Below are 23,685 nucleotides of genomic sequence, written 5' to 3' on the forward strand. Positions count from 1 at the left end.
AAAGCCTGGCAGAGACACAACAAAAAAAGAGAATTTTAGACCAATATCCCTGATAAACATCAATGCAAAAATCCTCAATAAAATACTGGCAAACCAAATTCAGCAGCGCATCAAAAAGCTTATCCACCACGAACAAGTTGGCTTCATGCCTGGGATGCAAGGCTGGTTCAACATACGCAAATCAATAAACATAATCCATCACATAAACAGAACCAAAGACAAAAACCACATGATTATCTCAATAGATGCAGAAAAGGCCTTTGACAAAATTCAACAGCCCTTCATGCTAAAAACTCTTAATAAACTAGGTATTGATGGGATGTATCTCAAAATAATAAGAGCTATTTATGACAAACCCACAGCCAATATCATACCGAATGGGCAAAAACTGGAAGCATTCCCTTGAAAACTGGCACAAGACAGGGATGCCCTCTCTCACCACTCCTATTCAACATAGTGTTGGAAGTTCTGGCCAGGGCAGTCAGGCAGGAGAAAGAAATAAAGGGTATTCAATTAGGAAAAGAGGAAGTCAAATTGTCCCTGTTTGCAGATGACATGATTATATATTTAGAAAACCCCATCGTCTCAGCCCAAAATCTCCTTAAGTTGATGAGCAACTTCAGCAAAGTCTCAGGATATAAAATCAGTGTGCAAAAATCACAACCATTCTTATACACCAATAACAGACAAACAGAGAGCCAAATCATGAGTGAACTCCCATTCACAATTGCTTCAAAGAGAATAAAATACCTAGGAATCCAACTTACAAGGGTTGTGAAGGACCTCTTGAAGGAGAACTACAAACCACTGCTCAATGAAATAAAAGAGGACACAAACAAATGGAAGAACATTCCATATTCATGGATAGGAAGAATCAATATCATGAAAATGGCCATACTGCCCAAGGTAATTTATAGATTCAATGTCATCCCCATTAAGCTACCAATGACTTTCCTCACAGAATTGGAAAAAACTACTTTAAAGTTCATATGGAACCAAAAAAGAGCCCGCATTGCCAGGACAGTCCTAAGCCAAAAGAACAAAGCTGGAGGCATCATGCTACCTGACTTCAAACTATACTGCAAGGCTACAGTAACCAAAACAGAGAGATAGACCAATGGAACAGAACAGAGCCCTCAGAAATAATATCACACATCTACAACCATCTGATCTTTGACAAATGTGACAAAAAGAAATGGGGAAAGGATTCCCTATTTAATAAATGGTGCTGGGAAAACTGGCTAGCCATATGCAGAAAGCTGAAACTGGATCCCTTCCTTACACCTTATACAAAAATTAATTCAACGTGGATTAAAGACTTAAATGTTAGACCTAAAACCATAAAAACCCTAGAAGAAAACATAGGCAATACCATTCAGGACATAGGCAAGGGCAAGAACTTCATGACTAAAACACCAAAAGCAATGGCAACAAAAGCCAAAATAAACAAATGGGATCTAATTAAACTAAAGAGCTTCTGCACAGCAAAAGAAACTACCGTCAGCGTGAACAGGCAACCTACAGAATGGGAGAAAATTTTTACAATCTTATCCATCTGACAAAGGGCTAATATCCAGAACCTACAAAGAACTCAAACAAATTTACAAGAAAAAAAAAACCCATCAAAAAGTGGTTGAAGGATATGAACAGACACTTTTCAAAAGAAGATATTTATGCAGCCAACAGACACGTGAAAAAATGCTCATCATCACTCACCATCAGAGAAATGCAAATCAAAACTACAATGAGCTACCATCTCACACCAGTTAGAATGGTGATCATTAAAAAGTCAGGAAACAACAGGTGCTGGAGAGGATGTGGAGAAATATGAACACTTTTACACTGTTGATGGGAGTGTAAACTAGTTCAACCATTGAGGAAGACAGTGTGGCGATTCCTCAAGGATCTAGAACTAGAAATACCATTTGACCCAGCCATCCCATTACTTGGTATATACCCAAAGGATTATATATCATGCTGCTGTAAAGACACATGAACACGTATGTTTATTATGGCACTATTTGCAGTAGCAGAGAGTTGGAACTAACCCCAATGTCCATTAATGATAGACTGGATTAAGAAAATGTGGCACATATACACCATGGAATACCATGCAGCCATAAAAAGGGATGAGTTCATGTCCTTTGTAGGGATGTGGATGAAGCTGGAAACCATCATTCTGAGCAAACTATTCCAAGAACAGAAAACCCAACACCGCATGTTCTCACTCATAGGTGGGAATTGAGCAAGAGAACACTTGGACACAGGGTGGGGAATATCACACACTGGGGCCTGTTGTGGGGTGGAGGCAGGGGGAGGGATAGCATTAGGAGATATACCTAATGTAAAGGACGAGTTAATGGGTGCAGCACACCAGCATGGCACATGTATACATACGTAACAAACCTGCACGTTGTTCACATGTACCCTAGAACTTAAAGTATAAGAGAAAAAAAAAAAAGAAAACTATTTCATTCGGTTTACAGAAGCAGAGGCTACTAAGTTGAGCGTCTCAGAAAGGGCTTATGTACATAGCTACTAAAAAATAGAACATTATAATAATACCAACAGTATTCCAAGTAAATAACCATAATTAAATTTTCCTCAACAGTTCATTCAGTCCTGTGTAATTCTTGTTCAGCTGAATCTTGGATTGGAAGTCTGCTTTTCTGAAGTACATCTTCTTCCAGACTGAAAAGAGTCCTGGAAATCCGGACTTCATCTACCAATATGGTCTGAAAGTCGTGTGATGTCAGCTGAGAAGTCTTTATCCAAAAATCCACTTTTTGAAATGCTAATAATTCAGACTATATCAAAAGTATAGTCGTTTTCATGAGGCTCTGAGACTCTTTGTTGAAGATATATCAGCTTCTGGCCTATAGCTTCTGGCCTTGCCTATGGCAGAGCCTTTAGGCAAGCATCAGAATACCTCAGAAACTGCCTATAGATGACAAAGACTAAATGTTTATATTATTAGGATAACCAAAAGAATGGAATATAGTAAAATTCTTTATTGGGATACGATACGTAATTATTTCATAGAGTTTGAACGATGTTTCCCCTGAATGCTTCTATATTTAATAGGTTATGTTGGGTATGGATATTTGTTTTCCATGCTGATCAAGAAGCAGGCAAAGAAAAGGAGTTCTGGAGAATTCTACAGGCAGGTTTCCCAACCCTTCTGCTTCCCCTGATTCCAGATTTGAAGGATTAGGCCATGTTTTTCTTCTTTGCCGAGTGCTTGATTTTTCCTATGTTCTACCACTTGAAAGAAAGGTTTTCCATTTTGCTTCTTTGCTAGGATTGGACTGTCCAGAATGCTTTGTACAATATATGTTTACAGTAAACTTAACCTTTTAACTGAACTGGAAAAACATATCTCACAAGTATACTAGTATCTTGTTACCTTTCCCATGACTTTTTAAAATGTACTTTTTATTTTTACAAATGGAACTTTAGGAAATCTTTACAAAAATGAGGTTTTGTTTTTTTTTTTTTTCCCTGTTTTTTGTTTTTTGTTTTTTTCTGTTCTTGTGACCTCATTCTGTCTTAAAGGAAAGTCCCCGGTTAGTTAAAATGATATGTTCCCTAATATGTTTTAGGAACTTAACAGCTTTAAAAATGTTTCTTCAAGTTTGTTATGGAATCACTGCTGGTTTTAGAGCTGCTGTTGCTTTGATTTGTTTTAAAGTGCTGCAGTTCCTAAGAGTAGGTATAAAAGTGAAAGTTGATTATTGAAAGATGTTTGAAGAGGCACGTGTAACATGTGCAACTATTCCTATTTGTCAAAAGACCTCTGTAGGAAGTGCTTGCCTTTTCTTCCTAGTGCCATTTAATTGGAATTTAAATGACAGCTATAGAAGATATGTGTTGATGTTACAACTCCACAAATTTGCTTTGACATCCTCTGAGCTTCACTTTTCTCATTTGTATAGTAGGGCATGATTAAAAAAAAACACTTTGTAAATTTCTAGTGCTGTCTATATAGTACTCTACTCATATGTCTCTCCACATACTCTTTGACCCATGGTAGTCAAAGGATTCTCGTTCCTTTCTTGCAAAAGCCAGGTCCCAAATCACAGGGATGGAAGGCAGGTAAATGGTGATAATTTTGCCTTTGTATTTTGTTGTCAACTTATGGATTTGTATCTTTTCAGGTTGATACAGGCAATACTGGAAGGGTGTTTGCTTCTGATGCTGCTGCTTTCCTGAAAAAATCAGGGCTTCCAGACTTGATACTTGGAAAGGTAGTGTTTGTTCATTATAACTAGATTATGAGTTTGTAAGGAATATGTAGTATAGATGAACTGGATTCAAATTTAGAAAGACACCATCAAGAAATTTAGAAGTTAGAACCCAGTCATAGAAACCATTTTAATAATAGGATGAAGGGAATTTGTAGCATAGTGATTTACCCTCTTGAAAAGTAAGGTGTTTTTCAGATTTTTAGAAACAAACTACTTTTTAATAGGATAAAATGAGGAAGTAATAAGGACATTTGGTGGGGAGAAACAGTGAAGACTGGGAATCTTGCCACACACTCAAACTTGGCTCTATCCCTACTTCCTCTGTTATAACTGTCTCTGTTTAATGTGTGGTGAATAGAGTGGGGGATGAGAGGCTTTAAAAAGAGCACAAAGAGATGGAAAGCCCCTCCCCTGTCTACTCCTTATACATGATATTGATATATATTCAAAATCCTGAAAAATAATCACTATTAATAATTTAATTATTCACAAATAAACATTAATCATCTCAACTTGCACATAGAAAAGAATATCTTAAGGATCCAAAATCAAGAATAGTATGTACATTCTAGTAGAAAGAGCATTGGTGTCAGAGTTAGAACTTGGATTAGTGAAAAAGGCATGTGACTGGAAGTTAGAACTTAGGTTTCACTTCTTTCCCTGGTGACTTAAATGTTCTTGAGCCAAGTCACTTACTCTTATTGGGCCGTAGTATCTTTGTGAAGGGTTGCACTAAATCAGGGGTGCCCAATCTTTTGGCTTCCCTGGGCCACATTGAAAGAAGAATTGTCTTGGGCCACACATAAAATACATTAACACTAATAATAGCTGATGAGCAACAACAACAACAACAAATCGTTTAAAAACCCTCTTAATTTATTAAAGAAAGTTTATGAATTTGTGTTGGGCCACGTTCAAAGCTATCTTGGGCTGCATGTGGCCTGTGGGCTGCAAGTTGGACAAGCTTGCACTAAATAATCTTTAAGATTTCTTTCTACTCTTAATTCTATGATTCTTGTATCTGATTACCAGAGAGCATGAGGTTGTAAATAGCAGAGATTTCATTTATCATTCAGATGACTTTTAAAATATACATTGATATTTTCCCCCTAAATTTCAGATTTGGGATTTAGCCGACACAGATGGCAAAGGTATCCTGAACAAACAAGTAAGTTTCAGATATTCATATGATTTTTTTTTTTTGAGTGATTCAAAATAAAAAATAGCCAGCAGGGGTTTTTTGTATTTTGAAGCTAAGAATTGGTTTTTACCAGCATTAGGGTTTTGCCTAGGGCAAGTGTGTAACAATGAAAGTATTTCCAGTCACTAGATGTTAATAGAAGTCTTAATAGTTAGTGTTAGTTTGGTGACATTGTTCTCCTGGAGTTTATTTTTCTGTCTTTCAGAGAGACTTTGCTCTTTAATTAATTTTCCTAGTTATATAGTGTTATAAGTAAAAGTAAATGTTATTAAGTAAGTGTTAAGATGGTATTGTCTAGTAGATTTGAAGATTTGAAAGGAAGTTCTTGGTTAGTCACATGTGAGATGTGAGTATTCTTGTCTAGGTCTTACCCCTGATATATAAACCAAAAAATGGTTTATAAACCAGAAGTAAATTCTTGACCAGAATACATAAAAGTGGTTATGTCCAAGGGTGTTGAATACCATCAGTGTACTCTGAAGTTCTGATTGTTGGGGATGGATTTCAGAGTTGTATAAGGATTGAATTCCAAGTTTGCTCAGTGCCACTACTCAAAGTTAGGCCTCCTCCCCACCCCCAGCATAGCTGAAGCAGGATCAAAGCCAGATATTGGAGAAATTTGATGAGAGGGTCAGAATATCCAGTCTTTTAATTAAGATTTCAGGGCTAGATTGTAGTCCCCATTCGCGTCTCTGTGTAGAAGGGATACTTGGTATATTGGAGGCATAGGAAAACAAAATTCGTATGGGCCCACCTAGGTGCCATGTACTCAGTCAGCAAATATTTGTTGAGTACCTATGATGAACCAGGCTTTAGAAATATAGAGGTTAGCATGATAGATGTGGTCACTGTCTTAAGGTTTTACAGTAAAATAAATTTTTTACTTATAATTCTTGGAGTTTGGATATTGAGTTTGAGTTGCCTTATTACTTCCAGGTGGCTGGATTTATGAGTCTGCAGTTAAACTTTGAATTTCCATTGGAGGCATAGTTTTTTGTTTTGTTTTGTTTTGTTTTGAGACAGAGCCTTGCTCTGTCACCCAGGCTGGAGTACAGTGGCGTGATCTTGGCTCACTGCAACCTCTGCCTCCAGGATTCAAGTGATTCTCCCATCTCAGCCTCCTGAGTAGCTGGGATTACAGGCATATGCCTCCGCACCCGGCTAATTTTTTTGTATTTTTAGTAGAGATGGGGTTTCACTATATTGGCCAGGCAGGTCTTAAACTCCTGACCTCGAGTGATCCACCTACCTTGGCCTCCCAAAGTGCTGGGATTGCAGGTATAAGCCACCTGCCTGGCACAGATTTTTAAGTTAGCATATGAATGAAAGAAAAGAAACCAATACTTAATGAATTTCCATGTGACAAAAATGACACTAGGCACTTTCCTCCTGCAGCATGGTTTTTATTTTGTTGCTCATAATACATTGCAAGGTAAGTATTAGCCCCCCTTTTATGGAAGGGTTTTAGCTTGCCCATGGCCTCACAACTATAAGTAGCAGAACTAGAATTTAATGGAAAATTATTTCACTTCATAGCCCATCCATACTGTGGTAATAGACTTGATTACTTAAGAGTAATTGAATCTCAAATAGAGTGAGAAAAGAAAGAGGGTCGTGTTAGAATACTTAGAATACCAGCAGTTAGAGAAGACATTGACTCCAACAGAAGAGACTTGAAAGGTCAGAAGAGACCTGGGAGGGATTTGTGAAGCTGTTTGGTGGAGGAGAGCTTCCAGGAGGATACTTTCCCAGGCTGCAGAGAGAATAATCAGGATGAGGCTTTTGTTTGTTTGTTTGTTTTAGGGCTGTTTGGTAGCTGGGAAATTATTTGTGACATAGGCGGTAGTTTTTCTAGCTAATCATAGGAGTTGAAGTCAGATTGTGCAGAAGGTTGTGGAATGAATGAGAAGAAAAGGGGATATCTTGAAATAGCATTTTTTCAAGAATTGAGTGAAGGCAAGGGATTGTAAAAAGCAGACAATCTGCAAGGTGGTAAGAATGGGTTATGAATTGGGTATGAAGGGTGTAGGGGAGAGTACGGGATTTGAGAAAAGTAGGAAGGGTTGATTACATCAGCAACTATACTAGGGTACTGACAGGTTGGACAAATTGTAACTGGAGTAAAGACTTTTGTTATCATGTCTATTCCCAGACACTAACTCAGAACAGCTGAAAACCAGCTGCTTCAGCTTCTTTGCATTTATTTATTAAGTTTTGGACTAAGACTTCAACTGCTAAAAATCCAAGGACTTTTGGGAGAGATTTATAAGTATTTTGAAGTTAAACTGTTACATAATTTTTTTTGATGTTGCACAGTTATTTTCTGTAGTTTTTCTGGAATCACAGTGATTAAGTCATTTGAATTACTATCCCAGTTTCAAAATTTATAATCTCACAATCCAGAGATGACTTTTCATAACATTTTAGGTATTATTTTCTTCTGGGCTTTTTCTCTAATTCTTTTTTTCTCAATTAAATGATAAAATACATCTCTTAATATCATTAAATATTATTTGTATTTTTTTGGTTTGTCTGTTTTTTTTGAAACAGAGTCTCGCTCTGTCACCCAGGCTGGAGTGCAGTGGTGCGATCTCGGCTCACCGCAACCTCTGCCTTCCAGGTTCAAGTGATTCTCCTGCCTCAGCCTCCTGAGTAGCTGGGTCTACCGGTGCATGCCACCACACCTGGCTAATTTTTGTGTTTTTAGTAGAGACGGGGTTTCTCCGGGTTGGCCAGGCTGGTCTCGTACTCCTGACCTCAAGTGATCTGCCCACCTCGGCCTCCCAAAGTGCTGAGCTTACTACAGGTGTGAGCCACTGTGCCTGGCCCTAAGTATTATTTAAAACATTAGTATTCTGTATGGTTTCCACTATCTGTATGTATTTTCCCATTTATATTATTAATAATGATTCATAAATATTAGGAACATCTTTGTAATGGGATTTTTCTGCAAGATATTTTTGAAGCAAATATGCTACTTGTTGCTACATAAGACCTCTGTAGTAATTAAGAATTGTTTTATATTTTTAGATTGTAAGTATGTGTGCAGGTAGGTAGGTAGGTAGAGGGAGAATGCTCTTAACATTCATACTTTTCTTTCTTAGGAATTCTTTGTTGCTTTGCGTCTTGTAGCATGTGCCCAGAATGGATTGGAAGTTTCGCTAAGTAGTTTGAACCTGGCTGTTCCTCCACCAAGATTTGTAAGAAATGCTTTTAGATTTAAATTGTATTTAATTTTTATGACACCACGTTATTTGAGAATTAAAAGTAATATATTAAAAGGAATTTTACCTTAGGCCATTTTACTCAGCTACTTGACTTTTTTTCCCCTATTGGCTACTGCTGTTTTTAGTTAATTTCTTGTGTATCCTTCCAGAGTTATTATATGTATATGTAAAAAAACATAGGCTGGGTGAGGTGGCTCACGCCTGTAATCCCAACACTTTGGGAGGTAGAAGTGGGAGGATCACTTGAGCCCAGGAGTTCAAGACTAGCTGGGAAACAAAGTGAGACCCCATCTCTACAAAAAAATCTAAAATTTATCCGAGTGTGTTGGTGTGCACGTCTGGTCCCAGCTACTTGGGAGGCTGAGATGGGAGGGTCATTTGAGCCTGGGAGTTCAAGGCTGCAGTGAGCCATGATCACACTGTCGCTCTCCAGCTTGGTTGATGGCTCAAGACACTGTCTTAAAAAAAAAAAAAGAAAAGAAACATAAATACTTATTTTCTTATTTTACGTTAATTGTAGCATGCTATATATTAATGGTCCCCAACCTTTTTTGCACCAGGGACCTGTTTCATGGAAGACAATTTTTCCATGGACCTCGGAGGGATGGATGGTTTCAGAATGAAACTGTTCCACATCATCAGCCATTAGATTCTTATAAGTAGCGTGCGACCTAGATCCCTCACATGCGCAGTTCACAATAGGGTTCGTGCTCCTATGAGAATCTAATGCTGCTGCTGATCTGACAGGAGTTGGAGCTCAGGCCATAATGCTTGCCCGCCAGCTGCTCACTTGCTGCTGTACAGCTCAGTTCCTAACAGGCCGTGGACGGGTACCAGTTTGTGGCCCGGGGATTTGGGGACTCCTGCTATACACATAATTCTATACCTTTTATAAATAGCTTATTAAGTTTTAGAGGTATTTATATATAATTACATAGAAGCTTCCACTTTGTTTTTTATAGCTGTGTAGTATTTCTTTGCTTGTGTTTATGATTAACTTTCTATTGATAGACGTTTAGGTTATTTTGAATCTTTCATTATAAAAAAAATGCTGCAGTGAATAATAACCTTGGACATACATTATTTTGCATGTGCAGGAATGTATTTATATGTGTTAATTCCCAAAAGTAGAAATGCTGTTCAAAAGTTTTTGCCTTTGTAATTTCTATGTATTTTGTCAACTTGCTTTCAGTAGTTCACCCTCCCTCCAGCAATTGTTTGAGTGCCTATTGCTGTACACTTTGGCTGGCATACTTTGGTTAAACTTTTAGATCTTTGTCAGTTTGATAAGTGACAGTATGTAATTTTAAATTTATCCTTTTGGTTTTATGGAGTGAGGTTGAATAGCTTTTCTTGTGCTAATAATAGCTTTCTTATAAGCTTTTCTTATGTTTACATTGCCTTTATGTGAATGTCTGTTTATACCTTTTGCCCATTTTTCTTGGTTGTTGCTCTTTTACTTATTGAATTCTAGGGCCTGTTTAATTATTAGGACATTAACTCTTTGTCTGTATGAGTTGCAAGTCTTTTTTTCCTATTATGTCATTTGTCTTTTTTTTTTTTTTTTTTTTTAAGAAACAGGATCTTGCTATGTTGCCCAAGCTAACCTTGAATTCCTGGGCACAAGTGGTACTTCTGCCTTAGCCTCCCAAATAGCTGGGACAATTGGCATGTACTACTGAGCCTGGCTTATTATTGTCTTTTGTGTACAGGTTAAAAATTTTTATTTTTTATTTTTTACATTTAAGTTAGTATTGATGTAGGATGTGAGTGCATATTCTATTTGTTTTTGTTTTGTTTTGTTTTTTGAGACAGTTTCACTCTTGTCACCCAGGCTGGAGTGTAATAGTGCAATCTTGGCTCTCTGCAATCTCCACCTCCTGGGTTCAAGCGATTCTCCTGCCTTAGCCTCCTGAGTAGCTGGGTTTACAAGCACCCACCACCACATCTGGCTAATTTTTTTTTTTTGGTAGAGACGGTGTTTCACCATGTTGGTCAGGCTGGTCTTGAACTCCTGACCTCAGGTGATCTGCCCACCTTGGCCTCCCAAAGTTCTGGGATTACAGACGTGAGCCACCACGTCTAGCCTAGATTCAATTTTATATTTTTTCAGGATGGCTACCCTACAGAAAGTATAGTCAATACAGTTTATTAAACAATCCATCCTTCACTTCCTGTCTCTTCATTCCCTTTGAAATGCCACCTCAATTGTGTGCTAAATTCTCATATGTATTTTGATTGCTTACTGGATATTTTTTGTTCTTACCTGTTATCTATTTATCCGTACCATATGCTGATGTTACATTGTTTTAATTATCACATTTGGTGACATGTTTTTTAAATCTAGTATGCCTAGTTCTCCCCACCTCACTCTTTTTTTTCCCCAGGTATTTTATGGCTCCTCTTGCTTGTTTTTTGTTTTTTTAAATTTTAAGAGATGGACTCATTCTGTTGCCCAGGCTGGAATATGGTGCTGCGATCATAGCTCACTGTTACCTTGAACTCCTGGGCTCAAGTGATCCTCCCAGTAACTAGTTGCTTGTTTTTAAACTCAACATTTTAGAAGTTTTTGGTCTGCATACTAAGAATTTAATTCTACTAAGGTTAGAGAATTTCTCCACTTTTATGTTTAGGCATGTAGTCAGAAGGTTAATTTAGGGATTTGTTGCCTACCTGCATTATAGTCATACATGGCTTAACAACAGGGATACATTCTGAGAAATGCATCATTAGGCAGTTTCATCATTGTGCAAACATCAGAGTGTACAAACCTAGATAGTATAGCCTACAGCATACCTGGGCTACATGATATATAGCCTGCTGCTCCTAGCCTAGGAACTAACACAGCACTGAATACCACACTGTACTGAATACTGTAGGCAATTGTAACATGATGGTATTTATGTATTTAAACAGAAAAGGGGCTGGGCACGGTGGCTCACACCTGTAATCTCAGCATTTTGGGAGGCTGAGGCAGGTGGATCACCTGAGGTCAGGAGTTCAAGACCAGCCTGGCCAACATGGTGAAACCCCATCTCAACTAAAAATACAAAAATTAGCCGGGTGTGGTGGTGCATTCCTGTAATCCCAGCTACTCGGAGGCTGAGGCAGGAGAATTGCTTGAACGCGGGAGACGGAGGTTGCAGTGAGCCGAAATCGCGCCACTGCACTCCAGCCTGGGTGACAGCAAGACTCCATCTCAAAAACAAAACAAAAGGAACACCAGAAAAGGTACAGTAAAAATACGGTATTATAATCACTTTGTTTCATTGTTACTTAGATGGTCTGGTAAATGTAAAATAGTGTCCTATGTGCATTGAGATCTAGCATTTTGTATGAATATATTTAAATCCAAAAACCATTTTTTATTCATTGCTTCTTGATGTGAGAATTTCAGTTCTTCTTGTGCTTTGCTTTCCTCTGTAGCATGATACCAGTAGTCCTTTGCTAATCAGTGGAACCTCTGCAGCTGAGCTCCCATGGGCTGTAAAAGTAAGTAAACTTTGTAACTGTTCTCTTACCCCTTCACTGCTTCCTATCTACTCTCTCTCTACCTCTGAAATATATTGCTATCTGCATTAGACTTACATATATATGTTTAAGGAAAGGTAGGGGAGATGATGTTACTGGTGTTTCTGAGGAATCTTTCGGCTCTGTCAGTTGTTTTGTGACAGTATTGATCTAATCGTGTATCTGTTATAATGTAAAGAAAAATGGTGATGTCATAATCCTATAACTAAAATATTTGATTAAAAGATAGTTTACCCCACTGGTATTATTTCTTACTTGAAAATTCTGGTTAACTATGTATTTTCTATATGACTCTAAAACAAACAATTCTTTTTTTTTTTTTAGGCATTTTTTCTTTTTTATTTCTGTACAATTAAAATAAAATAAGCATTAGTATGATTTTTACAAATATTGTTTATTTTAATGAAGCTGGTACAGACAATGTCCATTTAAAACCCATATCCCAGGCCAAAAAGTACAAATAAAATCAAAAAGAGCAGTGTTCTGTTGTATTCATTTCTGCATGTATAGGTTTATTAATTGCTAATGAAAATTAGAACTTTTCTGGGATCTTCTGACAAGATTTTAAAAAAATCTTAAAATGCCTTTTCTTCAGTGAAGCCATCTTTGGAGTTAGTCATTACTCTCACCTTGTCTGTCATCTTGACTTCAACCTGATATTCCTCTTCTTTGGTCCAGACCCTCAAATTTTAAAAGTAGCTTCAAGTTAAGGAAAGATCATTTTTCCACAGTTCAGTTCTCTGAAAAACTTCCATCTCCCACTGGAAGTCACAGTCCAGGAGTGAAGCAATCACATGCTAGAACATCAGGGCCAATTGGAAAGTCGTTATGAACACTTGCATTGGTCAATCTTATTTATCACCACAAGCCTGAAAATGCAATGTCCTGAAAAAGGTGGCCTCTCTGTGCACACGTAATTTTTAAAAAGGAGAGGGTAATATGAAGGGGACTGAGGCTTGACCACCCAAAATCAGCACAATGGAAACAAACAAAAATGAATAATGAGCACTATAATTCAAATTACCAGATGTTTCAAAGAGATGGGGTGCCAGTTTTCAATTCCGTTTTGAACACCATGTTACAAAAGAACTATTTTTAAAAATAAAAAAGGATTGAGGGAAAAGAAAAAAAATAAAAAGAATATCTAAACTGTTGAATGACCCCCCGTTTGTTCCTGATAAACTTCAATCACATCTTCTTCCTCCATTCCCAGTTCTTTTGGAGTATGATTATCAGCAATTCTCTGACCCTCAAAGAGATACCTGATTGAATTCATTGGAACGCCCTGTCTTTGACAATATGATTCTAAGAGTTTCTTGAGATGTGTTGTCATTTTCACTTTGAAGTGAATCTCACTGCTATCCTGTCCAATGACTTTGAGTTTAATATATTCACCTTCCTTCTTATCTCCCAAGTCCTCAGTTGAAGGTTTTGCCTCCTGGTCAGACATGATGACGGTAGCTTCACCCGGGGGTCTCCGCACAGCAGCGGCCTTGGGTAGGCAGAACCTCGCTCTGGGGTTTACAAATCCGTCTCCCCTCCCCACAGCACAACACCGTGAACAAACAATTCTTTATGAAATCTTTTTAGAAATAGGTATTTTGCATTATAATTTTTCAGAGCCAAATCATATCGTACTAGATTTTTAAAACTTGTAATCTGAAAATGCTTATACTATAGCAGATCAAATGAGCTTTGATAAATGTGTACAGTTTTTTTGAAAACCATTTTTATTTGTATGTCTTTGTATGCTGTGGACTGTGCACTAAGTTTCAAAAGTGTGGGAATATGGCCTTGACTGGGCAAATAATGAAGAATAGTTATTCATGTTATTCAAATAACTTAAAATTTTAGGAGATATCTTGTTATTGACAAGAAAAAGAAATATTGCTTTGGGAAAAATGGAGAAATCTTGATGTTTATTCCTGTAGTAATTATTTTATTTTTAAAAATTTATTTGTGGCTCACGCCTGTAATCCCAGCACTTTGGGAGACTGAGGTGGGCAGATCATGAGGTCAGGAGTTCAAGACTAGCCTGGCCAATGTAGTGAAACCCCGTCTCTGCTAAAAGTACAAGAAAATTAGCTGGGCATGGTGGCAGGCGCCTGTAATCCCAGCTTCTCGGTAGCCTGAGGCAGGAGAATCGCTTGAACCTGGGAGGTGGAGGCTACAGTGAGCCGAGATAGCGCCACTGCGCTCCAGCCTGGGTAACAGTAGGAGACTCCATCTCAAAAAAAAAATTTTTTTTTATTTATTTGAACTGTACCTCATATCATCTTTAGAGAGTCATGGAATGTCACTAATTAGCTGTGTGTTCGTATAAAAGTTACTTTTTTGCTGTTGGTCTATTTAAGTGAGAGGGTTGGACTAGATGTTCTTCAAAGCCCTTCTACCTCTGAAATATTTTGATTCTAACCCAGTAGTTGGAAAATAAAGATGGTGTTCCAGCTACAAAAACAATGGGCAACACTAGACTCTTGGGTAAAGTCACTTTGAAATTATTGTTTCCTATGTATTTTTTTCTTGCATATCTTTACAATGAATATTGTATTTTGATGAAAGTGAAAAATGTTTTCTGAAAGATAGTTTAAAAACATATGTAGTCTATTCTTTAAGGACTTGATTTTTATAACTGTAGTTAAATCCTTTTCTCTATTATTTAACTTGTGATTTTGTTTTTTATTGTAGCATGAAGATAAGGCCAAATATGATGCAATTTTTGATAGTTTAAGCCCAGTGAATGGATTTTTATCTGGTGATAAAGTGAAACCAGTGTTGCTCAACTCTAAGTTACCTGTGGATATCCTTGGAAGAGTAAGATATTATTTACTCCTAAATTTAATTTTTATGTGTTTTAATTTTATATCTATAATACTAGGAGCATGTATAGCTCTTTGTTAAAAATGTACAAATCTTATTTTAAAGTTGTATCATTACAGGATTTTTTGTTTTCTGACTTAATGTATAAAATTATTGCCAGCTTATTTCTGTATTTGGTTATTCCCTGTAAAAATGAGTGGTTGAAATTAATTACATACATAAGCCCCTTAAGTAGGTCCTTTTTTAGTTTGTGCTGTATACTCTTGCCCTTCTATTTGCTTGAGTTAATTTCTAGAGACCATCAGTATTTTATGTCTGCCATTTACTCTGTGGCTGTATCATGGTGTCTTGTTGTAAGGAATAGTTTTATCTCTGAAACCGTAAATTCCACTCTGTAACTTGTACTTCCGTCTTTATAGAGCTCTTTTCCAGAAACTTGCAAGACTTAATTCTTTGACTGGTTTTACTAAGACCTTTAAATCTGACTTCTTGGCTGGGCACGGTGGCTCACGTCTGTAATCCCAGCACTTTGGGAGGCTGAAGTGAGCAGATCATGAGGTCAGGAGTTCGAGACCAACCTGGCCAATATGGAGAAACCCCGTCTCTACTAAAAATACAAAAATTAGCCGAGCATGGTGGCGCGCAGTCTATAGTCCCAGCTACTCAGGAGGCTGAGGCAGAAGAATCACGTGAACCCAGGAGGTGGCGGTTGCAGTGAACTGAGATCACACCACTGTACTCCAGCCTGGCGACAAGCGAGACTCTGTCTCAAAAAAAAAAAAGAAAAAAATCTGACTTTTTTACTTTTCCCGTTTTTTCAATTTTTTTACTGTGATAAATATACATATCATGAAATTTAATATCTTAACCAATTTTAAGTGTACAATTCAGTGGTATTAACTACATTTCCATTATTATGCAACTATCCCCAATATCCCTCGCCATGAATTATTTTCCTCCTGTAAAAGTAAAAGTTTATTCCCCTGTCTTTTGGTCTACAGCTTCATGTCTATCCTTAGCCCCCTTTGCCATGTTATTTTTCTGTCTCTCCTGCCTGATGAAAAAGCGTGAAGTAAGTTATCTGCCTTCTCTGGTGCATGTGGACTACTGAGCAGGTGTAGTAAGATTGGTGTTGCTGTAAATTTATCTTTACCAGCTTCAGCTGGGCTTCTCTGTACCGCCAGTCACTCTTGTACTGTTTCCACAGTGATTTCTCCATAATCCTCTGCATATTTCAAACCTTATCTACTCTCTTTATATCTCTTGCCCTTTCTTTATTTTTTATTTTTTTAAATTTTTTTTGAGACAGAGTTTAGCATTTGTTGCCCAGGTTGGAGTGCAGTGGAGTGATCTTGGCTCACCACAACCTCCGCCTCCTGGGTTCAAGCAATTCTCCTGCCTCAGCCTCCTGAGTAGCTGGGATTACAGGCATGTGCCACCACACCTAGCTAATTTTTATGTTTGTAGTAGAGGTGGAGTTTCTCCATGTTATTCAGGCTGGTCTTGAACTCCCGACCTCAGGTGATCCACCCGCCTCAGCCTCCCAAAACGTTGAGATTACAGGTGTGAGCCACCGCACCCGGCTGCCCTTTCTTTAATTCCCTGCTTCAGCAGGTTACATAGGGTCAAATCCTGGCTGCACCACTTCTTAGCTGTGTGACCTTGGGCAAGTCATTAGAAAGCCATGTCTAAGTTTTCTAATCTTTAAAAGGGACATAATTCTCAGCTTATAGAATTGTAGGGATTGAATGTGATAATGTATGTTAAGTCCTACTTTTTACCATGATTGCTACATACTCTTTGAATGCTAGCTGCTATGATGATGACAACCACCATATCACCATATTAGTACTACTACTGGATCAATGTTATATAGATTTTAGGTGCTCAATAAATACTGATTTAAACGCCATTTTTTAGTATTGTTTCCCACTATTTCTCCCCTGTGTGATTAGTGTGGAATTTCTAAACTATAAATACACTGTTGTTATTACTTAAACATAACTTTTTAGTACTTTCCATTGCACTTAGAATAAAGCCCAAACTCCTTTCAAGGCAATTATAACCAGACACTTGCTTATCTCTAGCTCTACTTTTAACAACAGTATCCTTTTTTTTTTTTTTTTTTTTTTTTTTTTTTTTAAGAAACAGGGTCTAGCTCTGTTGCCCAGGCTGGAGTGCAGTGGCATATCATAGTTCACTGCAGTCTTGATCTCCTGGGCTTAAGGGATCCTCCTACTTCAGCCTCCTGAGTAGCTTGGACTACAGGTTCACGCCACCATGCCCAGCTAATTTTTTATTTTTATCTTTTGTAAAGACAGGATCTCTTTATGTTTCCTAGGCTGTTTCACACTCCTGGGCTCAAGTGATCCTCCTGCCTTGGCCTCCCAAAGTGCTAGGAGGCCATATGGGCATAAGCCACCATGCCTAACTAGTATACTTTCTTTCCTTGCCCTCAAGTAGCACATGAACTGAAAGAACATTAATCTTTTTCAATTCTCCTCTTTTTAAGGTTTGGGAGTTGAGTGATATTGACCATGATGGAATGCTTGACAGAGATGAGTTTGCAGTTGTAAGTAATCTAATGCTCTCAACATCTTCACTATCTTAATGATTTTCTCACGTGCAAATTTCCTCTTTTAGTTCATCCTTAGAGGAAAACTGTATTCCCATCAGGGTCTCGAACTCCTGACCTCAAGTGATCTGCCCACCTCAGCCTCCCAGAGTGCTGGGATTACAGGCATGAAACCACTGTGCCCGACTGGTTGAACATTCTTACATAGAATTTATTTTCTAAACAAATGGATAACAGAAAATGTGTGGTTTGCCATCTTCATTTTATTTGGCTTTAAGGTACACAGGAACATATACTTTGTATAATTACTGTAAAGTAATCTTTTGTATCACAACCTGACCAGGTATCTTAGCACCTGCTTCTATTATGGAATAATTTTGCTTCAAATGTATCCCCCATATTTCACATTTCCTTTTATTTCATTAAAAAGAAACATGAATAACACTTGAGTTTCACTTCATTTGTGAAAGCAGAAAAGTTTTGACATTTTATCTGAAGACATGTCATCTTAGTAATTGAATAGTTAATTCCAAATAGGATTGTATTCACCTCTTCCTTAAAGGTTTGATAAAACTTTGCTGTGAATTCATCAGTGGTAAATTTCTAATTTCCCTTTTACTCTCAAATTTTCTTTTTATTTTGGTAAGGAATTGTCAATTTCTTTTACTTTCAAACTTGTTGCTACAAATTTGCGATATTCTCTTTTGTGGTTGTTCTCTTTATTCATGCCAAGTCTTGAGAATACTCTCACTTTTTTTTTTTTTTACTTAATCTGATTTTGTCTAGTTTCTTGATCTGTTAGAAAAAACATCTTTTGAATTTACTTTTCCTTTCTATTATGTTTTAACTTTTAAGTTAATGATGTTTAACTTTTAATTCCCTGTTATATTTTCTTATTCTTTTTATTTTAAATTTCTTGGAGATGAGTATTATGTTTCTTCAGTTCTCATTATCTATAATACTGAAATCATTTAAAGGATATATTTACCCTTGAATACAGGTTTAGCGAGATTCCATAGATATTGGTACAAAGTTTTCTCCTTTATACAGCTTTTTAGATAGTTTTTAGTTTTCTTTTGTTATCTGGTTAGGAATATGTTTCCTAATTTCAAAGTGGTTAAGTTTGGTTGGTTTTTGTTACTTTGATGTGTACTTTCAACTTGATTGGATTATAACTAGAAAAATGTAGTCTATAAAATGTCTAATTAAAAAAAATTAGTTAAGGCTTTCTTTGTTGCCAAGTTTATGACCTATTTTTACATATAGTCCATGGATATGGCAGTATTTCTGTTTGGAGGATATTAGAGTTTTATAAATTCATTATATCAAATTAATTTAATTTAATTTAATTTTTATTTTTTGAGATGGAGTCTTGCTCTGTCGCCCAGGATGGCGTATAGTGGCATAATCTTGGCTCACTGCAACCTCCACCTCCCAGGTTCAAGCGATTCTCCCGCCTTAACCTCCCAAGTAGCTGGGATTACAGAAGTGCACCACCACATCTGGCTAATTTTTGTATTTTTAGTAGTGACAGAGTTTCACCACATTGGCCAGGCTGGTCTTGAACTCCTGACCTCAGGTGATCCGCCCGCCTCAGCCTCCCAAAGTGCTGGGATTACAGACGTGAGCCACCACACTCAGCTTCAAATGTATTGATTATTTAGTTTCTCTTTGTCCTTCCTTTTCTTTTGTTTTTGGCCCTTCCTTAAATTTTCCTCATTTTCCACAAGAGCCAAATGAAATAGGCAGGATACATATTACATTTAAAAAATGCAGAAACAGAAACTTAAAGTGACTTGAATTCGTGGTCACAGGTCCCTAGTCTTTTTAATTTTAATTTGTGTAGTAGTTGGGAAATGGTAAAAGATACTCCCTTGCAGTGGTGACAGAAGTTATCTCAGCCGCATTTCAGGGTTTGAGCCATTGTTTGTGGGATGCTTTTGGGAATGGGGCCATATTGAAGAGATTTCTGTGATGATATACTTTGAAACATTGTCAAACCGTACACATAAACTTCTCATAAATTGTTTTTGTGGTAAGAATATTGTTGTAAAATCTTTGCAGTGGTATGATGTAATGAGGGAATTTTTTTCTCATAAAGACAATTTTTTTTTTTTTTTTTTAAGACAGAGTCTCACTCTGTCACTCAGGCTGGAATGCAGTGGTGGCATTTCGGCTCACTGCAGCCTCTGCCTCCTGGGTTCAAGCGATTCTTCCACCTTAGCCTCCTGAGGAGCCGGGATTACAGCCATGCACCACCACCCCCGGCTAATTTTTTGTATTTTTAGTGGAGACAGGGTTTCGCCATGTTTGCCTGACTGGTCTCAAACTCCTGATATTAGGTGATCCACTTGCCTCGGCCTCACAAAGTGCTGGGATTACAGGCATGAGCCACCTCTTCTGGCCTAAGACGAAAATAGAATAGATGGAGAATAGTACTGTCATCATTTGATAAATAGTAGTGTATGCTAAGGTAAATGAATAAACACAATTTATCTTATATGCCTGGAGCCTTTTCCCAGGCAACTGGCCTTTTTGAAAAAAAAAAAGAAAAAAAACTTTATTAAAAGAATAATTTTTGAATAATAAATACATTTGAATAATAAATTACTACCTTGAATTTTGTTTTAAATAGTAGACACCCCTTTATCTTCTCCTAGATTTGCTTGTTAACCATTTTGCACATTTGCTTTCTCCCTGTATCCATATTCTTCAGAATTTTTTCCTAGTTTTAAACTCTAGCTTGTGTGATTTTAATATTGCTTCTCCTGTTCCCTCTTTGTTTGAATTACCTGATATTTCTTATGTTTGTTGTGTATGTCTCTTGAAAATGGCAGATTTCTACATTTTAATGCTTTGCCTAATTAGTTTTTACAGTAACAGCACTTAATATTGATTTGATTTTCCTTCCTTACGTATTTATTTTACATATTTATTTTCTCTGTTTCTTACTGTTGCTTATTATCAAGTTGTGATTCATTCCCTTACCCCGCCTCCCAGTTAATGTGGAAATTTTGTTATAATGTCTTGTTTCATTAATAGTTAATACAGATTGAGCATCCCTAATCTGAAAATCCAAAATTCGAAATGCTACAAAATCTGAAACTTTTGAGTACTGACATGACCCACAAAGTGGAAAATTCCACTCCTGGTCTCATGTGGTAAGTTGCAGTCAAAACTTTTGTTTCATGCACAAAATTGTTAAAAAGATTATATAAAATTATCTTAGGTTATATATATAAAGTTTATATGAAACATAAATGAATTTCATGTTTAGACTTGGGTCCTATCCCCAAGATAGGATAATATTCCAAAATCTGAAAAAAAAAAAAAAAAAGATAATATTCCAAAATCCGAAAAAATCCAAAACACTTTTGGTCTCAAGCATTTTGGATAGGGGATTCTCACCCTGTGCCCCTTTTCCTGTACTTGAACTTATTTCTCCTATATTGAAAACAAAATTTTCAATCCTTACTCTAGCAAAATGAGTCCTTTAGATTATCTTTACTAATTTTCTTTCCCCCTCATGTTCTTTTCTTTTCTTCTTCTTTTTTCTTTTTTTGGGACAGAGTCTCGCTCTGTTGCCCAGGCTGGAGTGTAGTGCGCGATTGATCTCGGCTCACTGCAAGCTCCGCCTCCGGGGTTCACGCCATTCTCCTGCCTCAACCTCCCCAGTAGCAGGCACTGCCACCACGCCCTGCTTTTTTTTTTTTTTTTTTTTTTTTTTTTTGTATTTTTAGTAGAGACCAGGTTTCACCGTGTTTGCCCGGGTGGTCTCGATCTCCTGACCTCGTGATCTGCCCGCCTCGGCTTCCCAAAGTGCTGCGATTACAGGCGTGAGCCACCGCGCCTGGCCCCGCCTCATGTTCTAATTCCAGAAGACCTTAGAACATTTTATGTGACTCAAATTCTAGATTTTGCTCAGTTAATTTCGTTCTTTTGGTTTTGGTATTTTTCTTCCAGTTTTGTTCAATATTAATAACTAGTATTCTTTTGGTTAGAATTCTTCTGATAAATCTTTTTTTATCCCTGTACTTTAATAAATAGAGCAACACAATTTGTACTCTTATTTAAAATTATAATTACTGCAAGATAGCCCGTGTAACTACAACTGCAAGTCATTGATTTGTTTTTATTTATTTATAAGCATCAATATTTTACAAAACTGAATTTTGAGAGCTGGTATCATTCTTCCTTGAAAATTGAAGTAACTAAAAAAATACTTTTGCAGTAGTGATAATGTACTTATTTATATGATCAGTCCTTTTGGCCTATGGCACTTTATAGTCTGCCAGGATTTTGGTTTGTTGCAGTATAATACAAGTTTAGGTCTTATTTTACTAAATAATCAAAACTGAGTTGAACATAGGAATCTTTTTGTTCAAGACTTACCTGTAAGATTCTTGCCCATTCCCTCTTGGGTTAAATGCTTTTTGTTTGTTTGTTTTAAAGACCCCGTGTCTGCTTTGTGTTTAATTTTTTGAATGGGAAGAAATAAAAATGAAGTTAAAGAGAGACTCTAACTTGGTGGGTTGAATTTCAGTACAGATTTTTTTAAGAGTAACTTATTTCAGTAACCAAAACTTGATTGAACTTGAGTCTATGTTTAGACTTACTTTTAAAATTCTTAACCCGTTTCTTTTATTTTATAGTGTAAATGGGATTTTTGGTTTATCTTTTTATTTTATTTATTTATTATTATACTTTAAGTTCTAGGGTACATGTGCACAGCATGCAGGTTTGTTACATATGTATACATGTGCCATGTTGGTGTGCTTGCGCCCATTAACTCGTCGTTTACATTAGGTATATCTCCTAATGCTATCCCTCCCCCTACCCTCACCCCACAACAGGCCCTGGTGTGTGATGTTCCCCACCCTGTGTCCAAGTGTTCTCATTATTCAGTTCCCACATATGAGTAAGAACATGCGGTGTTTGGTTTTCTGTTTTGTGATAGTTTGCCGAGAATGATGGTTTCCAGCTGCATCGATGTCCCTACAAAGGACACGAACTCATCCTTTTTTATGACTGCATAGTATTCCATGGTGTATATATACCACATTTTCTTAATCCAGTCTGTCATTGATGGACATTGGGGTTGGTTCCAACTCTTTGCTATTGTGAATAGTGCTGCAGTAAACATACATGTGCATGTGTCTTTATAGCAGCATGATATATAATCCTTTGGGTATATACCAAGTAATGGGATGGCTGGGTCAAATGGTGTTTCTAGTTCTAGATCCTTGAGGAATCGCCACACTGTCTTCCTCAATGGTTGAACTAGTTTACACTCCCACCAACAGTGTAGAAGTGTTCCTATTTCTCCACATCCTCTCCAGCACCTGTTGTTTCCTGACTTTTTAATGATCACCATTCTAACTGGTGTGAGATGGTAGCTCATTGTAGTTTTGATTTGCATTTCTCTGATGGCGAGTGATGATGAGCATTTTTTCACGTGTCTGTTGGCTGCATAAATATCTTCTTTTGAGAAGTGTCTGTTCATATCCTTCAACCACTTTTTGATGGTTTTTTTTTTTTTCTTGTAAATTTGTTTGAGTTCTTTGTAGGTTCTGGATATTAGCCCTTTGTCAGATGAGTAGATTGTAAAAATTTTCTCCCATCCTGTAGGTTGCCTGTTCACTCTGATGGTAGTTTCTTTTGCTGTGCAGAAGCTCTTTAGTTTAATTAGATCCCATTTGTTTATTTTGGCTTTTGTTGCCGTTGCTTTTGGTGTTTTAGTCATGAAGTTCTTGCCCATGCCTATGTCCTGAATGGTATTGCCTATGTTTTCTTCTAGGGTTTTTATGGTTTTAGGTCTAACATTTAAGTCTCTAATCCATCTTGAATTAATTTTTGTATAAGGTGTAAGGAAGGGATCCAGTTTCAGCCTTCTACATATGGCTAGCCAGTTTTCCCAGCACCATTTATTAAATAGGGAATCCTTTCCTCATTTCTTGTTTTTGTCACGTTTATCAAAGATCAGATGGTTGTAGATGTGTGGTATTATTTCTGAGGGCTCTGTTCTGTTCCATTGGTCTATATCTCTGTTTTGGTACCAGTACCATGCTGTTTTGGTTACTGTAG

At 37.1% G+C, this 23,685-nt stretch overlaps 2 protein-coding genes across 13 annotated transcripts in view; one reads left to right on the plus strand and one right to left on the minus strand.

Annotated features, from left to right (window-relative positions):
* EPS15 (epidermal growth factor receptor pathway substrate 15) overlaps nucleotides 1-23,685 on the plus strand; it is a 161,261-nt gene that overhangs the window by 43,572 nt on the left and 94,004 nt on the right. For 7 of the 11 annotated variants that reach the window (XM_077957535.1, XM_077957525.1, XM_015139357.3 and 4 more), the window contains 6 exons: nucleotides 4,158-4,247; nucleotides 5,368-5,415; nucleotides 8,553-8,648; nucleotides 12,102-12,167; nucleotides 14,895-15,020; nucleotides 17,539-17,598. In XM_077957535.1, coding sequence (XP_077813661.1) covers nucleotides 17,572-17,598 — 27 coding nt within the window. In that variant the 5' untranslated portion in view covers nucleotides 4,158-4,247; nucleotides 5,368-5,415; nucleotides 8,553-8,648; ... (1 more) ...; nucleotides 14,895-15,020; nucleotides 17,539-17,571. The remainder of the gene's footprint in view (nucleotides 1-4,157; nucleotides 4,248-5,367; nucleotides 5,416-8,552; nucleotides 8,649-12,101; nucleotides 12,168-14,894; nucleotides 15,021-17,538; nucleotides 17,599-23,685) is intronic. The other 4 variants (XM_028833917.2, XM_077957517.1, XM_077957516.1 and 1 more) reach the window with 1 other exon arrangement.
* LOC712329 (small ubiquitin-related modifier 1-like) lies at nucleotides 12,583-13,761 on the minus strand. Of its 2 annotated transcripts, XM_077957567.1 has the most exons (2): nucleotides 13,491-13,758; nucleotides 13,307-13,421 (listed from the first exon to the last, which is right to left on the minus strand). In XM_077957567.1, exons 1-2 carry the CDS (start codon nucleotides 13,654-13,656, stop codon nucleotides 13,351-13,353), a joined length of 237 nt encoding a protein of 78 aa, XP_077813693.1. In that variant the 5' UTR covers nucleotides 13,657-13,758; the 3' UTR covers nucleotides 13,307-13,350. The 2 variants fall into 2 exon arrangements, with proteins under 2 accessions (XP_077813689.1, XP_077813693.1); XM_077957563.1 differs by having other exon boundaries at nucleotides 12,583-13,761.

Source organism: Macaca mulatta, chromosome 1 (genome assembly GCF_049350105.2).
Source record: "Macaca mulatta isolate MMU2019108-1 chromosome 1, T2T-MMU8v2.0, whole genome shotgun sequence".
NCBI lineage: Eukaryota > Metazoa > Chordata > Mammalia > Primates > Cercopithecidae > Macaca > Macaca mulatta.